Raw genomic sequence first — 14,843 nt, forward strand, 5'->3', positions numbered from 1 at the left:
TACATCACATTCGTAATCGATTATTTCATTGCGTGATGTACTTAAATAAATCTTTCCCTCGCACTCTGCGCGATTTAATAATTCTCATACGTTCTGTGTTCATCCCCGGGCCAATATTGAAATTTACGCCGACACGCGCAAGTGCGGCCTTCGCCATCGTCCTAGAAGAAAACGGCCGTGACACTTATTTGGTCAACGCGCACGGCGGGGTGAGGGCGGAAGAGACGAATACCAAGGGTATGTCGCACGAATGGAGCGGAGAGAAACGAAAGGGGTGGGCCCCCCGATGTCGAATCGTGCCCATCTTTCCACGCTGCCACGACCGGTGGAGGTGCAAAAGGTGGCCCCACCTTCTCCGCGAATGCGTCCCCTTCGCGCCGCCCGGAACCCCCCTGGTCCTGGATTTCTTCCTTCCTCGTGCACGACCGCGCGGGCCCTCCGGACCCCTACCAATCCGCTTCCCTCTCCCGGGCCGTTTCGCGCGCTCGTATACGCACACGGGCGCACGCGCGCACCCACGCGCCCATGAGTACTGGGTTCACATATACAGATACACACACACACACACACACACACACAGAAGGGAAACGGTTCTCGGCTCCGTTCCGTCTCTGTCTAGCTCGCGCCCCGCGCTGGAAAATCAATATAGGGAAACCAGGAAGCAGCGGCAGGGCGTCGACAGCAACCTCCGTGCAGGCTCCATCCCGGTACCACCCCTACTCGCCGTCCCGTTCCCTCGTTGTGTATCCCTTCTTCCCTCTACTCCATTAACCCTCTCGCTGATTCCCTCCTCTCTCACTCAGTTCCTCTCTGTCTCTCTTACTCTTTTTATTTCTCCCTCGCTCCTACTGATTCCGTTTCTTTTGCTCTATTTGTTTTTTTACTTAGCATTATAGCGTCTACAGTATATTGTTCAGTGTGTTCGTACCGTAATTTCCATTTAGGTCGATCGTTAGAGGGGTTCTTACGAAGTCGCAATTGTCCATTGGTCGCTATTGATATCGAGCATCTGTCTTTTGGAAACGATCGGCGACGTCTTGGCCGTGACTACTACCTCCTCCTACTACTACTACTACTACTACTACTACTATTACTACTACTACTACTACTACTACTACTACTACTATTACTACTACTACTACTACTATTACTACCACCTCGGCAACCACCCCGCCGGTAGGAGGCCACTGCGCAAATTTTCCCCTCCCTGGCGGAGAATAGGTATACGGGTCGAGAGACAGAGAAAGACAGAGAGAGAAATAGGAAGACTGGCGGGAAATTAGGTGATCCGGAAGGAGACGTGAAGAAAACACTGCAGCGTTGTACGTCGAGAAATGCTGGGATCCTGTACCAACGGGTCGTATATCACGGAGATGTATCTTTCGGAAATACCCGCCGGGTGATTCGTTATCCCATCCCACGAGCATATACCCAATCTCCCGAACCAAATTCGCGAACACATATACGTGACAAATTTGAGCGGTGCTCGGATGCGAGCGGGAGATGCAACGGGGATCCGTAACAATCCCTCTTCGATCGAAGACGCCAATGCAGTACGCACACGCCACGCGATTCTCTCCCTCTTGTCTGTGTCAGTTACGAGGATTCCATTCGACCCAGAACCCCACACGCTTCCATGGTTGGGAGGCGCGCGCGGCCGCGGTTGGCCCAGTTCCGAAGTTGGCGGCTCGTAAAAAGCAGCCGTACCTCTATCCCACGCGTGCAACCCCCTTACCCTCTTGCGCGGGCGCGCGCGCGCGTGTGTGTGTGTGTGTGTGTGTGTATCTACAAACACGCCAACACACTATCGGTTCTCTCTGCTGACCCCGCGTTCGCGAATAACTCGTGGCCTGTCACGGGCATTCTGGCCTGGTCGAGGATTGAATTATGACGGCCGGAGCGGAGGCGCTGAATGTAATCCAGGAGTGGTCCGGGAACACGGGTGTAAACGCGTAAATTTTCTCGGGGATGACATCGCGTGTCCATCCGTTTTACGCAGTCTCCGCGAGCGAGGCTCCGTGACGTAATGCACGTATACGAACGTCGTCGCACGACGTTCTTGCGGTTACACTCACTCGGCGAAACACACAGTGAAAAAACGAAAAAAAAAAAAAAAAAAGTTTTGCACGTGCGTTCGGTATGCAGATGTATCATCCGATATACGTATCGTGTACGTGAAGAGATATTTTGCAAACGACAGAAGGTCAAAGTAATATGCTTCATTATTTGAATTCTACGTGCTTTGAGAGATATGAGAGATACGTATTTCCCCACGTGTTTTGGAACATGAGTGTGTGTGTGTGCTTGTATATGCGGGCATTATTTTACGGAATTATCTTCAAACAGACATTAGACATATGAAGGAGGGGAATCAAAATGATATCCATTCACGAAAGCCATCAAACGTTTATTAAGGACATTAAGGAAACACATCAGTTCCTCTTGAACGATTAATTTAACGATAAATAAATCTACAAGCAATTTGGGTTGGTAGAAAAAAAAAAAACATTTAAAGCCGGTTGATGATTAATTTTATGGGGAAGATAATATAAGGGAAAACTGACAAAGTCTAAAAGAGGGTACGTGATAAAAGAGGCCTTGTTCGGTAACAAGGGCGCGCGCGCATATTCAGATGTGTGCAGGCGTCTTCATATTTTTGTCTGTGCGCCCATTTATAAGCAAGAATATTCTCATTCCACACCCTCACTGCACCAACTCGCGCGTTTTGTATTACTCCGGTCTCTTTCTCTTTCGATGCGCGCGGCAGGCGCGCGTGTTTGTACACCCGCCGCTTTTGCGACGCTCGGTGCCGCGTTATTTTACGTGCGTTTACGTGCACAGTGCGTCTGCGTCCTACACTTGGACCGTGCAGGGGGTGCGTCCTCATTGTAATCGTCGGAAATATCCATTAGAGAAGCCGAACGGCGACAAGTAATTATTATGTCGGGCGCGCGACACTACCGTCGTCACGTTGCAACGAGGTAGCGAGAGAAAATAATAACGCGCGCGAGAATAATGTATAGTATAACACTCGGCGGGGGATGTGGAACGAAGAATGTGCGGGGGACACAATATTCCGTGTATTCTTTGCGGTGTGTTACGACTGTATTTTATATTATCTCGGACGTTTGTATAATTACGTATTATCCGACACCAAGTTAAAACTTACTCCATTACTGTGTATTTTGCGCGTGTGTGAATATAACATTAGTTTGATTTTGCTAATCTTGCTATAATTACGAAGGGGATCACTTCTCACGCACAAAGTTGATTACGTTACTATCAGTGTTTGATCAGTGTCAATATTAGATAACATACACACACACACTTTAATTTTTGTTATTAAACATTTATAATAATATTTTAAATAGCAAATTAGTGTTTTATTTTAATCTATTTTAAAAAAACTATATCCGGATTCGCAGTGTTGTCGGAAGAAAATTTTAATAAGAGCAGAGAAATGTACAGTTGCAAATATTAAAAAAAAAAAAAAAAAAAAAAAATACTAAAAGGTGTTAACAAGACATTGTTATAGTTTGTCTCTCAAGAAATAGTTATATTAGTACTGAGAGAAGGAAAATTTTGCGGTTTATACCTTTCGCGCTATTATGCTCCGAAGAAAAAGATTCGACTTTCCGCATCCCGTTTTTCGCAGTTATAACTGTGTCACTCGCTATCCGATCCGATTACGTAGCGAGCAGAATCCCCCGCAAACGGAGGGTATGCGGAAGGCACGCGGAGAGGGTGCAACATAACCTGAATCCAGAGGCGTGTGCGGAAGCAACGATTCCAGCCGGCTAGCGCAAAGTAGGTCACCTCTATGGAGCACAGGGAGCTCGCGCGGCAAGGGAAGGGGTAGCGTAGCGAAACATACACACAGAGGCGGCAACATCGGCGCGCCGCGATGGCGGCCAAAGGGTGGAGAGAATGTGGCGAGCACCGTTGTATTATCGGCGCTCGTTGCGGACAATGCTCATGTCAGAGTTGCCGTCTAATGTGTGGGTGAAATACTTAGAACGTAACAATCAAGCGAGAAAGTGATCTTGATCGATCAACTCTGCAAAGACTTTCTCAAGTTATTCGGGGAATGAAGGAAGTCGTAGGGGTGGCACTTATAAGATTTTACCTCAACCTCGGAGTATAAGAATTTAAAAAAATACGGATATATATAAAAAATATAAAAGCTTCAACAATACAATTATTTTTCTTTTTCGATGATAAAACAGTTTATACACACACGTGCAATTTGTTTTGACAGTTTTAAATCTGCTCTGCACAATAGAGGATTGAATTCGCTTTTCTGGTCCACCGCGCGCGTTGCAAATTAGATATAGGTGGAAAATCATTCACACGGATCAATTGACTTCAATTGTTCGTGCAAATTATCTCAAGTTTCGAACGTAACGTAGAAAGACCGAAGGTCCAAATAACGAACGTCAAAACGACATTTTTCAACAAAAAGACATCTCAAAACAATATTTTGTACAGTAACAAGTTTTTCGCACCTATATATCCGCGCGCTTGTTCGATAATCGCACGGTGACGTCATATCAGACAGATAGTATCTTGCGTGTTATCAAAAAATCATGCTCGCGTAGCAAATGCCAGCGCACTTAGCTCTCCATAGTACCAACCTCGCGGTAAACGGACCAGCAAAATTACGTAATGTATTGAACGAGTTGAGTTAAAATGTTACGATGTAACTGGAAGAAGTTGAGTAAACAACTATCGTAACTCTCCTCGTTCGATACTGGGCGGTCGCCCTGTCTGCAAGCGGTTAGCCGCATTTTATTACATAAGGCATGAGCTTCGGTGAAACATAGCACATGTAATAATTTGTCAGTAATAAAACTCTGTGTGTGTGTCTTTCTGTTGTCATAGTTAACATTCTGCGCGTTACCCGTGTAATAAACGCGTACAAATAATTATTGAATAAAAAGAATTAAAGAATGAGTTTTTCCCCGTGGCACAATTATAGCTCGCCTTCTAATTCGTGCCGTAAAGTATTCGTCAAAAAAGTTAATAAGTTCCTAACATTTATCAGCATTATTCATATATTCAAAATGATTATATTTACAATTTCACGCGATATCGATCTAAATTATTCCAAAACTCTTGTTGTAGAATTAATTTCTCTTTTATGTGTATAATGCCGATATAAACATACGTGCTACTCATATACTTATTATAACGCAATATGTCGTTGGGTTTCGTTTATTTACTTTGTTGTATCCAATTTTGTTTTTGTTTACACGTACAAAAACAAGGAATTGCGAAATTGCTTTGTTCATCCTTTGCGAAGAAAAACGGCAAAAAATAATGTGTAACAAGATTGTATAATAATCGATCTGCTGTATCACTGAGCGCACGCGCGTGTGCACATGTCGCGTAAAAAAATGCACGTAAGGTAAATTGTGCAAGTTCTTGGTTAACTGCTATGCGGAAGGACGCACCCCACGCGAAAAATCTATAACGCAGGAAACCGGAGTAACCTATAAACCCCCGTACTGGGTCACTTCGCACCGGCGCAGTCCGGAATTCAAATAGGACGGTGGTTAAATGAGGTTAACATCTAGACGACATAATGGGAATGACATGCTTGGAAAATTCTTTTCTTCTTACTTTCTGTGTTTCACCCTTTCCCTCCCATCTTTCAACGTTTGATTTAGCGGCTAAGGAAGTTAAACAATGCGCATCGCGCACGGTTGCGTGTACAGCTGAATTCTTCTGGAGATAATATATTGAGAAAGTTCTATATCTCTTTCTCTTCTAGTTCTTTTTAATCACAGAACTTTGCGTAATAAATGTTCAATTGTGTATTATAACAACAAAAAGTAAATCGAACATTTCTTTTTGCAACATCCTCAGAAATTCAAACGCAGCAAATGATTTTATTCACTTCTATATATGTTACTTTTACACACAATATTCGAGCGTGATATGTTTCAAAAAATACTACAAAAAGTAAAGAAAGTTTCTTATGAGTTTTTTTTAGCTATCTGAGAACAAAAAATTGTATTATATCTGCTGGTTTCTATCTTGGACTAGAAATTGTTCTTTTTTTCGGATTTTAATTAAAAAAAATTGTTTCCCCTTTTTTTAATTAAGAACATGCTCATTTCATCGATTAAAACTATTTACAAAATATCGATTTGCGCCTCTCGTTATCGCGATATCGGGCGAACGTAATTTTCAATCACTGTCGCAAGGACAGCTACTCTTTCCTCCGACCGGTACCTATTTCAAGGGCAAATTTGCATCGTGTTGTCAGAGTACAACGTAATTAACACTTCCAACCGACATGCTATGCATACCAGTTTTTTTTTTAAGTTGTGCGCTGAAAGTCACGCAAAGCGTGTCAGTTTACTATTTCGGTTACACGCGATTTCACTTTGTGCAATGCAAAAACTTTGCGTACACGACGGTCGATTTGTTTCGTTGAAAGATATTGTTTTCTCACATTCTCAAAAATAAGAATAAATTACTTGCAGAAGCAAAAACACATCGCCGCAACCTGTATTATCAACATAGAAAAAAAAAAAAAAAAGAGACGCATGAGAGTTTTAAATGTGTGTACTTGTGTTATAAAACGCGATAAGACTTATCGTCATTCGACGAAGTCTATGGGTGGTTGAAAATACAGCATTTAAAATAAAGTTTTATATAAAAGGCCGGAGAGAGAAAAAAACGAGTAATAAATCACTTCTTAGAGACAGATCAGATTGAAGAAACGTCAAGTTTTTTTAACGTTCACTTTTAACGCTTATGAATTTGCTAATAAAAATAAGCGTTACAGTTGCAATTTTATACAAATAAGAAAATTACTGCGAGTCTTAGTGAAATAAGAAAACAAAAAACTCGTACTTTAACTTTAATTAAAGAATTTGTAACTGAGAGAAAGAGAGAACAGACGTGGAGAGACCTAAGATCAACCTCGTACACGAGGTTCCTTAAATTTATTCGGCAGAATGCGCACACGGAGGAACTTCCAAAGTTAACTGCGGTTGACTTGCGACGCACGCGGATAAAAAGTTTTCTAAGAAAGTCTTTTCGTGTTTCTTCCGACCTGTGCTATGGGTGCACACGGAATAAAATTAGCCTCGCACCTTTGATCTATCGGAGATCAATTTCGACCCCGACGACGTTGGGAGCGACCTTCGCATGGAATATTACCGTTCTTTCAACGGGGGTTGTGTCAACCCATGTCACGTGACATTTTCGTCCAAGTTATTATATCGTTTTAGCTGTGACTCGCACGAGACATTATGAGATGTAAATATTTTATATTACGGTGTATAATATAAATTTTACATGTGTCTGTATGTGAGAATTCTATAATAGTCGCGGGAAACGCGTGTGTGCGCGCGCATGGATCAGCGATGGCAAACGAAGTTGGAGTTTTTGGCTTCGCGTTTCGTCAGATCCATTTCGAAGCAGCAGTTTCGTAATTGACGCTTTGAGTTTGCACGAACCGCTCGTAAATGAGCGACGAGCGCTACGTCGAGCGTCAGTAAAAATCGTTATCTCCGCGCGCATATATATATATATATCACGTTACAATTTTTTTTTTTTGCGTATTGCGACGCGACCATACGAGCAAGATTATACGGCCGTGCGGCGTGCGTTTTTGTGTGCGAACCGGGTGTACACACACTTGCAATCGGTAACCATTGACGATTGGCCATCTCGACGTATCGAGAGAGCTAGGCGACCTATTGCACGTGCCCCGATTCCCCTCTCAAGGTGAATGACGAGCGATGAGTTATCGGACTTCGAGCTCGAGTGTTTCTTCGCTCTGTTAGGCGCTTTTGCCGCATTACCTGGGCGCGTGCGCGCACCTTCTAATCCGCGACACTTGTACGTGTATATTATTCATCGGCCTACAACAATCGAACGCGGATCGAATTCACGGCAAAAAGTGAAAAATTATACAAAACAAATAAAACCCAACGTCTCTCACACGCATATCTGTTTTTTTTTATTCGGCATCAAAATCAAAATTCGTATCGATATCAGCGTTGTTGCGCTTGCATCTTGACGTAAGTGATGTGATAGGACGTGAATTTAACCGTTTGCATGAAAATAAATAAATAAAAAAATATCTTATTTTCTGACAACGAAATTAAACGATATTATCTCACACGCAATTTTTGTACTCGTCTCATTACCTGTTTTTCGACGAGTGAGGAAACGTGAGTCGCACCGTACTTTCCATCCAAAGAAACACAGTATTTAATTAAATCACGGTATATAGGTTATATTCACGACTTGTTTCTGTACGAGCTAATTGGCTTGCTGACGTAGAGTCGAATCGACAATATTAAGGCTACTGATATCGGCTCGCTTGTATCTGACCGTTTTGAAATAAAATACTATAATAGCAACGTCTGCAATATAAATCTGAAAAAAAAAAAAAAAAACAAACTTTTGTGTATCAAGTCAAAAAGTATGCGCGTTGAAAGAAGAGACGAAGAGATATTTTTCTCCGTCAATGGCGAAAAGTTGATGAAAAGTCACAGTTGATACGCGATCTGTAATAAATGATCAGAAAAAAAATACCTATAAAAGTTTCAAAATAAGTGACATTTTTCAAATACACTTTTTTACGAGTAAAGTCATTTTTCTCAAGTTCTCTTTCTTTTTTTTTTTTTTTCAGAAATGGTTCAGATTAAAACTTCAATATAAATGTCTCGCGATGCATTTACACTTGTTAACGTTCGTGCGCGCGTTTATATTATTACATCAGTATTATAAATGTGATCTGTGTCTCTCACAAATGTCATAGTTCTTCCTTTTATAATTTTGTATAACACGGGTGCCATTATTTTGGCATGATGTGACTAAGAAACCGCGATGAGACACGGCGAGTCGCGCATAAAAATATATAAATGTTGAGACAAGTTGCGCGAAGGTGATAGCTCTGAACGACAGCATGACGATATCCGCCATTTCTCTCGGATAGTATGCAGATCTATTTTCGAGTGGCGGTTAAAATAGCTGAGCTTAAACTTCTGCTAGACACTGTCGGAGTTACCACGTTGAAAAGGAATTAGGTCAGACTCGAACGACAAAATAAGTATCAGCAGCAAAAGTAATTTCAGATAGCGCGACTAGATAACAAAGAATGAGCGAATTTGATTATTAACATTAACTTCGATAGCGCTCTTATCTAGAAGAGACGCTTGTTCCGGAATAACATCGTACGTGGCAACAACTGTATATATAGTTTTTCAATTAAGATATTTGCATATATATGTATCTTCGACTTGGTTACTCAGAGTATTATAAAAAAAAATTTGAATTCTACATCTGTATGTTTACAAATGTGTAATTTGCTCTCTAGAAATATAAACTTTCAACTTATTATAACGTGCCTTTAGTAAAAAAAACCAATTTGTTGCTCTGCTGTTTATCGAATTACACTTATTAATGATGAAGATAACTGACACACAGAAAGAGAATCGTCGAAGAAGAATCGTCGTAAAAAACGAGCAATAAATAACAAATACCAAATATTATAACAATACAAATGAAATTTTATCCGATGTGTGAGAGCAGTAATAATATAACATGTACACACGCGTCGCGAGATGTTGCGCATTAAATTTATTTTAATTACATTTGTAGTCGTGCAACTACTAATCGTTTAAATAAGATTATTTATTTAAACTACACACATATTTGCCGACAGTACCGCAAAAAATATATTCTACATATACATGATAAAAGCTCCCGTGTTAAGATCAATATCGCGTTTCATTACGTCATTTTACGCTGGACGTAAATAGAGAGAAAGAGAGAGAGAAAGAGGGAGCGTGTGAATTTGTGGAAAAATAATCGAGGAAAACTGACCCTTTCATGTACGTTCACGCGTGAGTTATTCTATTATTTATTTTTTTTTTCCTATCGAGTATTTATTCGCTACTGAAACGGCGACACACGAATGCATTACACACCCGGTGTTACACGCGCGAAACACAAACTTCTCCCAGAACACTTGTGTGAAGCGCGCAATATAATTTTCAACCTGTTCTTTCGGCGCTCTCATACGTGCGCTTTATCGTTATCACACGAGGTAGATATGCGAAACGACGAGTGTGCGCCGCGTGACGACAGATAACCTGGATTCCACCGCGTAAAATTCTCGCCGCGGACGGATACCCGTGTCCGCGTCGACGATTGTTTGTCTTTTCGTTGCGTGCAACACCCTATAGGGTGTACGTCGGTTGCGCGTGTTGAAAACGATGGTGGTCACGCTGCACGCTCATACGATCACGGAGACAGCAATTGTACCGGCTAAATTTAAATGCGGGAGGTCCCTCCCGATCCTATTTCCTAGAGAAACGGTTGCATAATCCGGTGGCATAAAGAGCGCGTGGCGCACGAGAGACAGACGACGAAACAAGCGTGAAACTACGGAAGTCGTAGTACGTAGGCCGTGCGAGAGTCTTCCTCCGCGCGCGAGACCGCATGATCGTCGACGGAGGTTTACAAGTACACCTTCCAGGCTATACTACCTGCTTCCTCCGCGATCGATAACGCAATGCCACTCGGCTAAAAAAGTGTACGAGGCAACCGTCTATACCATCGACGCGAGTCGCGTGTAAACCAACAAACGGCGGTCACTTTGAGTTTTAACATCTGATCTTACTCGGCGACTATATATGAAGGCATGAAAAGTGTGTACGTAGGAAAGAGTACGGTCTAGCTGACTGTGTGATTAGCGTGTCGCTACTAAGGTGATATTTTTGTAAGGACGAATTGCTAATTAGTCGATAATTAAACGTCCAGCGCTGTTAGCCTCGAGGTGTTCATCAACGAAAGAAAGAAAGAAAAAAAGAGAACGAATTAGGGGTGGTTGATTTTGTCCAAGTACAATAAACAAGAGAAATCAGTATATAAAGTCTCAAGCAGTTAATTAAAGTGTGAGAGTAATAAGTTTTTCGAGATAAACATATTTAGATGCGTTTACGAATATGTTTTTGACCAAACATGAAAGAATTAAAGTCGAAAACGTGTAAAATATCTGACAAATTAGAGAGTTCGCTTACATTTTCGAAGTTTAAAGATTAGTATTGCGAAGTTGTTTCAAAAAGTAGGTTAGACTCGTTACGAAAATTCCCCTCTGGTCTGTCTATGTATCAACACTTCACCGAGCAGCAACTTTCGCATCGCAATCCGCAACTCTTCCTAAACTCGACAGAGTTTCGAAAAGTGACTCACCTGCTGGAACGGCGGCAGCTGCAGCAGATCTCTTTCTTCAGCAGCGGTGACTTCGAAGGTCGGTGCTGGCTGGGGTGGATATATGTTGCCCTTGCCGGGATACGAGGTGCTCCGACGAAACTTCACCGGGCTGATGCAAGAGGGATGCGCTGCTGCCGGACCCGGATGGCCCGGAAACGTCGGACTGGGCTTGCGACCCTGCAGACCGGTTGCGGCCGCCACTGCAGCCGCGGCGTGCAAAGACGAATGCAGCGGTGGTAGATTAGGCACAGACCTACCGCGATTCCAAGGCGATAGACCCGGACTGGCGACCGCGGCGGCCGCTTGCGGGCCAGCGCCCCACTGTTGAGGGGCCTGCGGTCCACCCGACCACGCGGCATAACCTTTGCCGGGCAGATAAACGCCCGGATGCGATGTCGGCGGTGGTTGCTGCTGCTGCTGTTGATGCTGTTGTTGCTGCTGCTGCTGCTGTTGTTGCTGTTGCTGTTGTTGCGCAGACGACACTTGCAAACCGCCGTGTCTGGCACCGGTGGGCGCGCCTGTATTGCCGTGTTGCTGTTGTTGTTGCTGCTGCGGAAAATTGTGACTGGCCGTAATCGCGCGGCGTGTGCCGCTCGACACGGTAGCACCAGTGCCGGCAAACAAGCCCGCTGGTCCCCCAGTCGGAAAATTCTGAAACGCAGCGATCGAGCCGTTTACCGGCAACGCGGCATGCAGACCACTGTCGTCTGGCGCGGACCACAAGCTAGGAACGCGACCACCGGGATCGGTGAAACCTTGCAGTGCCGAGGTTGTACTGCACGTGATGTCCTTTTCCGTCGACGAAGGCGTCGTCGGTGTGATAGCGATGCTCTCCGCCTCGATCACGTCCTTCGACTTGTCCTGTCCAGCCACGGTGTCAAGTGCGCCGCTCGGCGAAAGAGGTGCGGGCTTGCCGGTGGCCTGCTTCTCGATCAGCAGATCGTCCTGCATGGTGGACGTTGTTATGGTGACAGCAGCGCTGACGTTATTATTATTACTACCGCTAATTCCGCTGTTCGTACTACTGGTCGTGTTAGGTTTCGGGCTGGTCAGGGTACTGGAGAAGAGGCTTGCCGTGCTGAAGTCCCCCATAAATCACCGCGAAACTTCCGATTACCGTGCGTCCGTGTGACGTTGACGACTATCAAAGCTGACTACCAACAGCTCCAGCTAGGCCCCTTCGGAAACTTGCTCCTTCTTCTATTTGCTTCCCACGGGGGTCGTTATTTCGTGACTCGAGGGTGTCGTTGTCGTTGAATGCGAGAGGACCACGCGCGTCCTCCACGTAGTGTAACTCCGACACGAGCTTGCGGGACAAACTATCGATCGACGGTCGCGCGCGTAAAAACACCTACAAGAAAGACCACGCCGCGCGCGCGGTAATCCTCGCGTGTCTTCTCTTCTGTTTTCTCTCCTCTCTCTTTCCCTCGTTCAGTCGCCTACTTCCTATATTTTGCTTCACCTTCTATTTCCACGCGTGGATCTATTTTTCTTCGGGGACTCACGGCGTCACTACACGCGTAGCCTTCGCTTTTCGTATCTCCTCTTCCTTACGACAAGCGTGCTCTTCTCTTAAACGCTTCTCTAGATCCTGCTGACGCCGCGTCGCCCCAGTACGATTCGGCAACGATTATGTCTTCGTGGCATCCTCTTGGCTGTCGGAGAGCCAAGCTCACTCGGTCACACGCGTTGTCATCGTTGTCGCGGCGCTCCGACGCGAAGCGCTGCTCGTTGCGAAGTCCTTCCTGGCTACCTATCTCGCGTTCGATCGCTCGCTTGTTCGAGTAACCGTTTTCGTTCGCCGTCTTACGCGCTTCGTCCGAGGGTTATCCCCTGCCAAACATAATTTTGATCCTCCCGGGGACGCACCGCTGGACCACTTGGAATTCTCCCAAATACGCAGCGCAACGCGCGCGACCTTTTGCTTTCCACTACCACACACACGCGACTACGATACGAGGTCGCTCCGCGGATCGTATCGCGAAGGCGGACGAGAAGGTGGAGGACGGGTCGAGGGCGGGAGGGAAGAGCGTGTGTAACGTACACGATATGTTTCACCCACCCCCGGAGCCCAACGAAACGATGATCCACGTTCTTCCGCAAAGATCGTGGCGACTCTGTCACACTGAACTCACAGAATAATTTCGCGACGAGATCTGATACGCGCGAGAACGACGATAGTTCGGGTTCCACCGGACGTTCACGGATGACTGCAGTATGTACTATTCTTCTTCGACAACGTGTCGTCGTCGACGGTAGCCGATTGTTTCGCGGGGCTCGGCGTATCGGTTGTCGCGCGCGCGATTGATCGATTACTGATAAGCCCGTACGCTGCTGAGACGCGCGGCGCGGACGGAAGAGAGCTCGTCACCGATATGGAAACGCACGAACGCACGAACGCACGCACGCACGCACGCACACCGCGTGAGTCTCGCGAGAACACTGTGACAAAAACGCGAACACGAGCTCGTGTCCGAGGTGCGTTAGCGCGCGGGGTCAGGTCAGGGTTACTACCACCGCCGCGCCACCGACTTGCGACGTGTGTGTCTTCTCCACCCGGACGACAACTCGGAGCGAAGCGGAGCAGAGCGGATTCGCACACTGCGGTAATCACGCGCGGCGGTAGCTTGAAGAGCCTTCCTTCCACACCTCCACCGCCGATCCGCTACGCCTACACACGGTATCGTGCACCACCTCCGACTGCACACGTATATCGGTCTCTCCCACCTCCTTCTTTACGAGGTACGATGGTATCTAGCGCTGCTTCCCGATTCGCATAATTTTTCCTATTTTTTCTCTCGACGGCACTGTCTCTCCCGTCGTCTGGTCTTCGTATCTCCTCCGTACGCCCTCGCGCCTCCGTCGACCGCGCTCGAGCTCGAACGGAGCGGAAGAGAGAGAGAGAAGGGTTGGTGGAGGTGCAAGGAGGAGGAAGTCCGGTAAACTCCAGCCAGCAGAGCGCGTTTCGGCAACGCGACTTCGTGGTCTCTCCTCTGCCACCGCTGCTGCTGCTGCTGCTGCTGCTGCTGGTGCTGCTGCTGCTGGTGCTGCTGCGTCGTCGTCGTCGTGTATACCTCTCTCGCGCGCGCGCGCCGCAGCGGTGCGATTCGTGCGTCGTGCCGACTATTGGAATACTGCGGCCGCGACGCGGGTCGGAGCATGCCACGGCTCGTACGAGTATAAATCGTCGCGTGGTCGCGCGTCAAGCCGTGCGCACTCGGCGATCTTCGCCTTCCGGTCTCCTCTGTCGCCGTCCTCCGACGCCGTTTTCCTCCTCGTCGTCCTCGTCGTCGTCGCCGAACGTCGGTGGTGCTTCGTCGCACGCCGCGACGTCGCTCACGCAGGCGCCCTGACGACGACATCGTCACCGCCATCGCGGCCGCACCGAAACCACCACCGCGACGCCTGGGTCCCCCTTTCGCTCCACCATCCACGTACGCCTCTTCGTCCTCCTCTTCCTCTGCCACCCTCTTTACGACCCTTCACTTATACAGGGTGTCCTTAGTCGTATTCAACGTCACCTCAGTATATTTTATTACAAGTTGGAGCAAAGTTATTGCGTGATTTTTTACATTCAAAAGAAAAGCTGAAACTGATAA

The 14,843-nt window shown here is 46.0% G+C and overlaps 2 protein-coding genes across 2 annotated transcripts in view; both read right to left on the reverse strand.

The window, feature by feature from the left end:
- The window catches only part of LOC109853719 (translational regulator orb2), a 131,670-nt gene extending 120,258 nt beyond the window's left edge, over nt 1–11,412 (reverse strand). The window contains exon 1 of the mRNA XM_020426084.1: nt 11,224–11,412. The gene's annotated coding sequence lies outside the window, so the exon portion shown is untranslated. The remainder of the gene's footprint in view (nt 1–11,223) is intronic.
- On the reverse strand, nt 11,191–14,272 carry LOC109853694 (protein bunched, class 2/F/G isoform-like). Its single transcript, XM_020426040.1, has one exon. It carries the CDS (start codon nt 12,334–12,336, stop codon nt 11,191–11,193), a length of 1,146 nt encoding a protein of 381 aa, XP_020281629.1. The 5' UTR covers nt 12,337–14,272.
- Between the last annotated feature and the right edge of the window lie 571 nt (nt 14,273–14,843).

The sequence above is a fragment of the Pseudomyrmex gracilis genome, unplaced genomic scaffold (assembly GCF_002006095.1).
Source record: "Pseudomyrmex gracilis isolate BER0280 unplaced genomic scaffold, ASM200609v1 scaffold_53, whole genome shotgun sequence".
Taxonomy (NCBI): Eukaryota; Metazoa; Arthropoda; class Insecta; order Hymenoptera; family Formicidae; genus Pseudomyrmex; species Pseudomyrmex gracilis.

Coding starts and splice junctions, on each gene's coding strand:
- LOC109853694 (XM_020426040.1), bottom strand. CDS start 12,336: ATGGGGGACTTCAGCACGGCAAGCCTCTTCTCCAGTACCCTGACCAGC.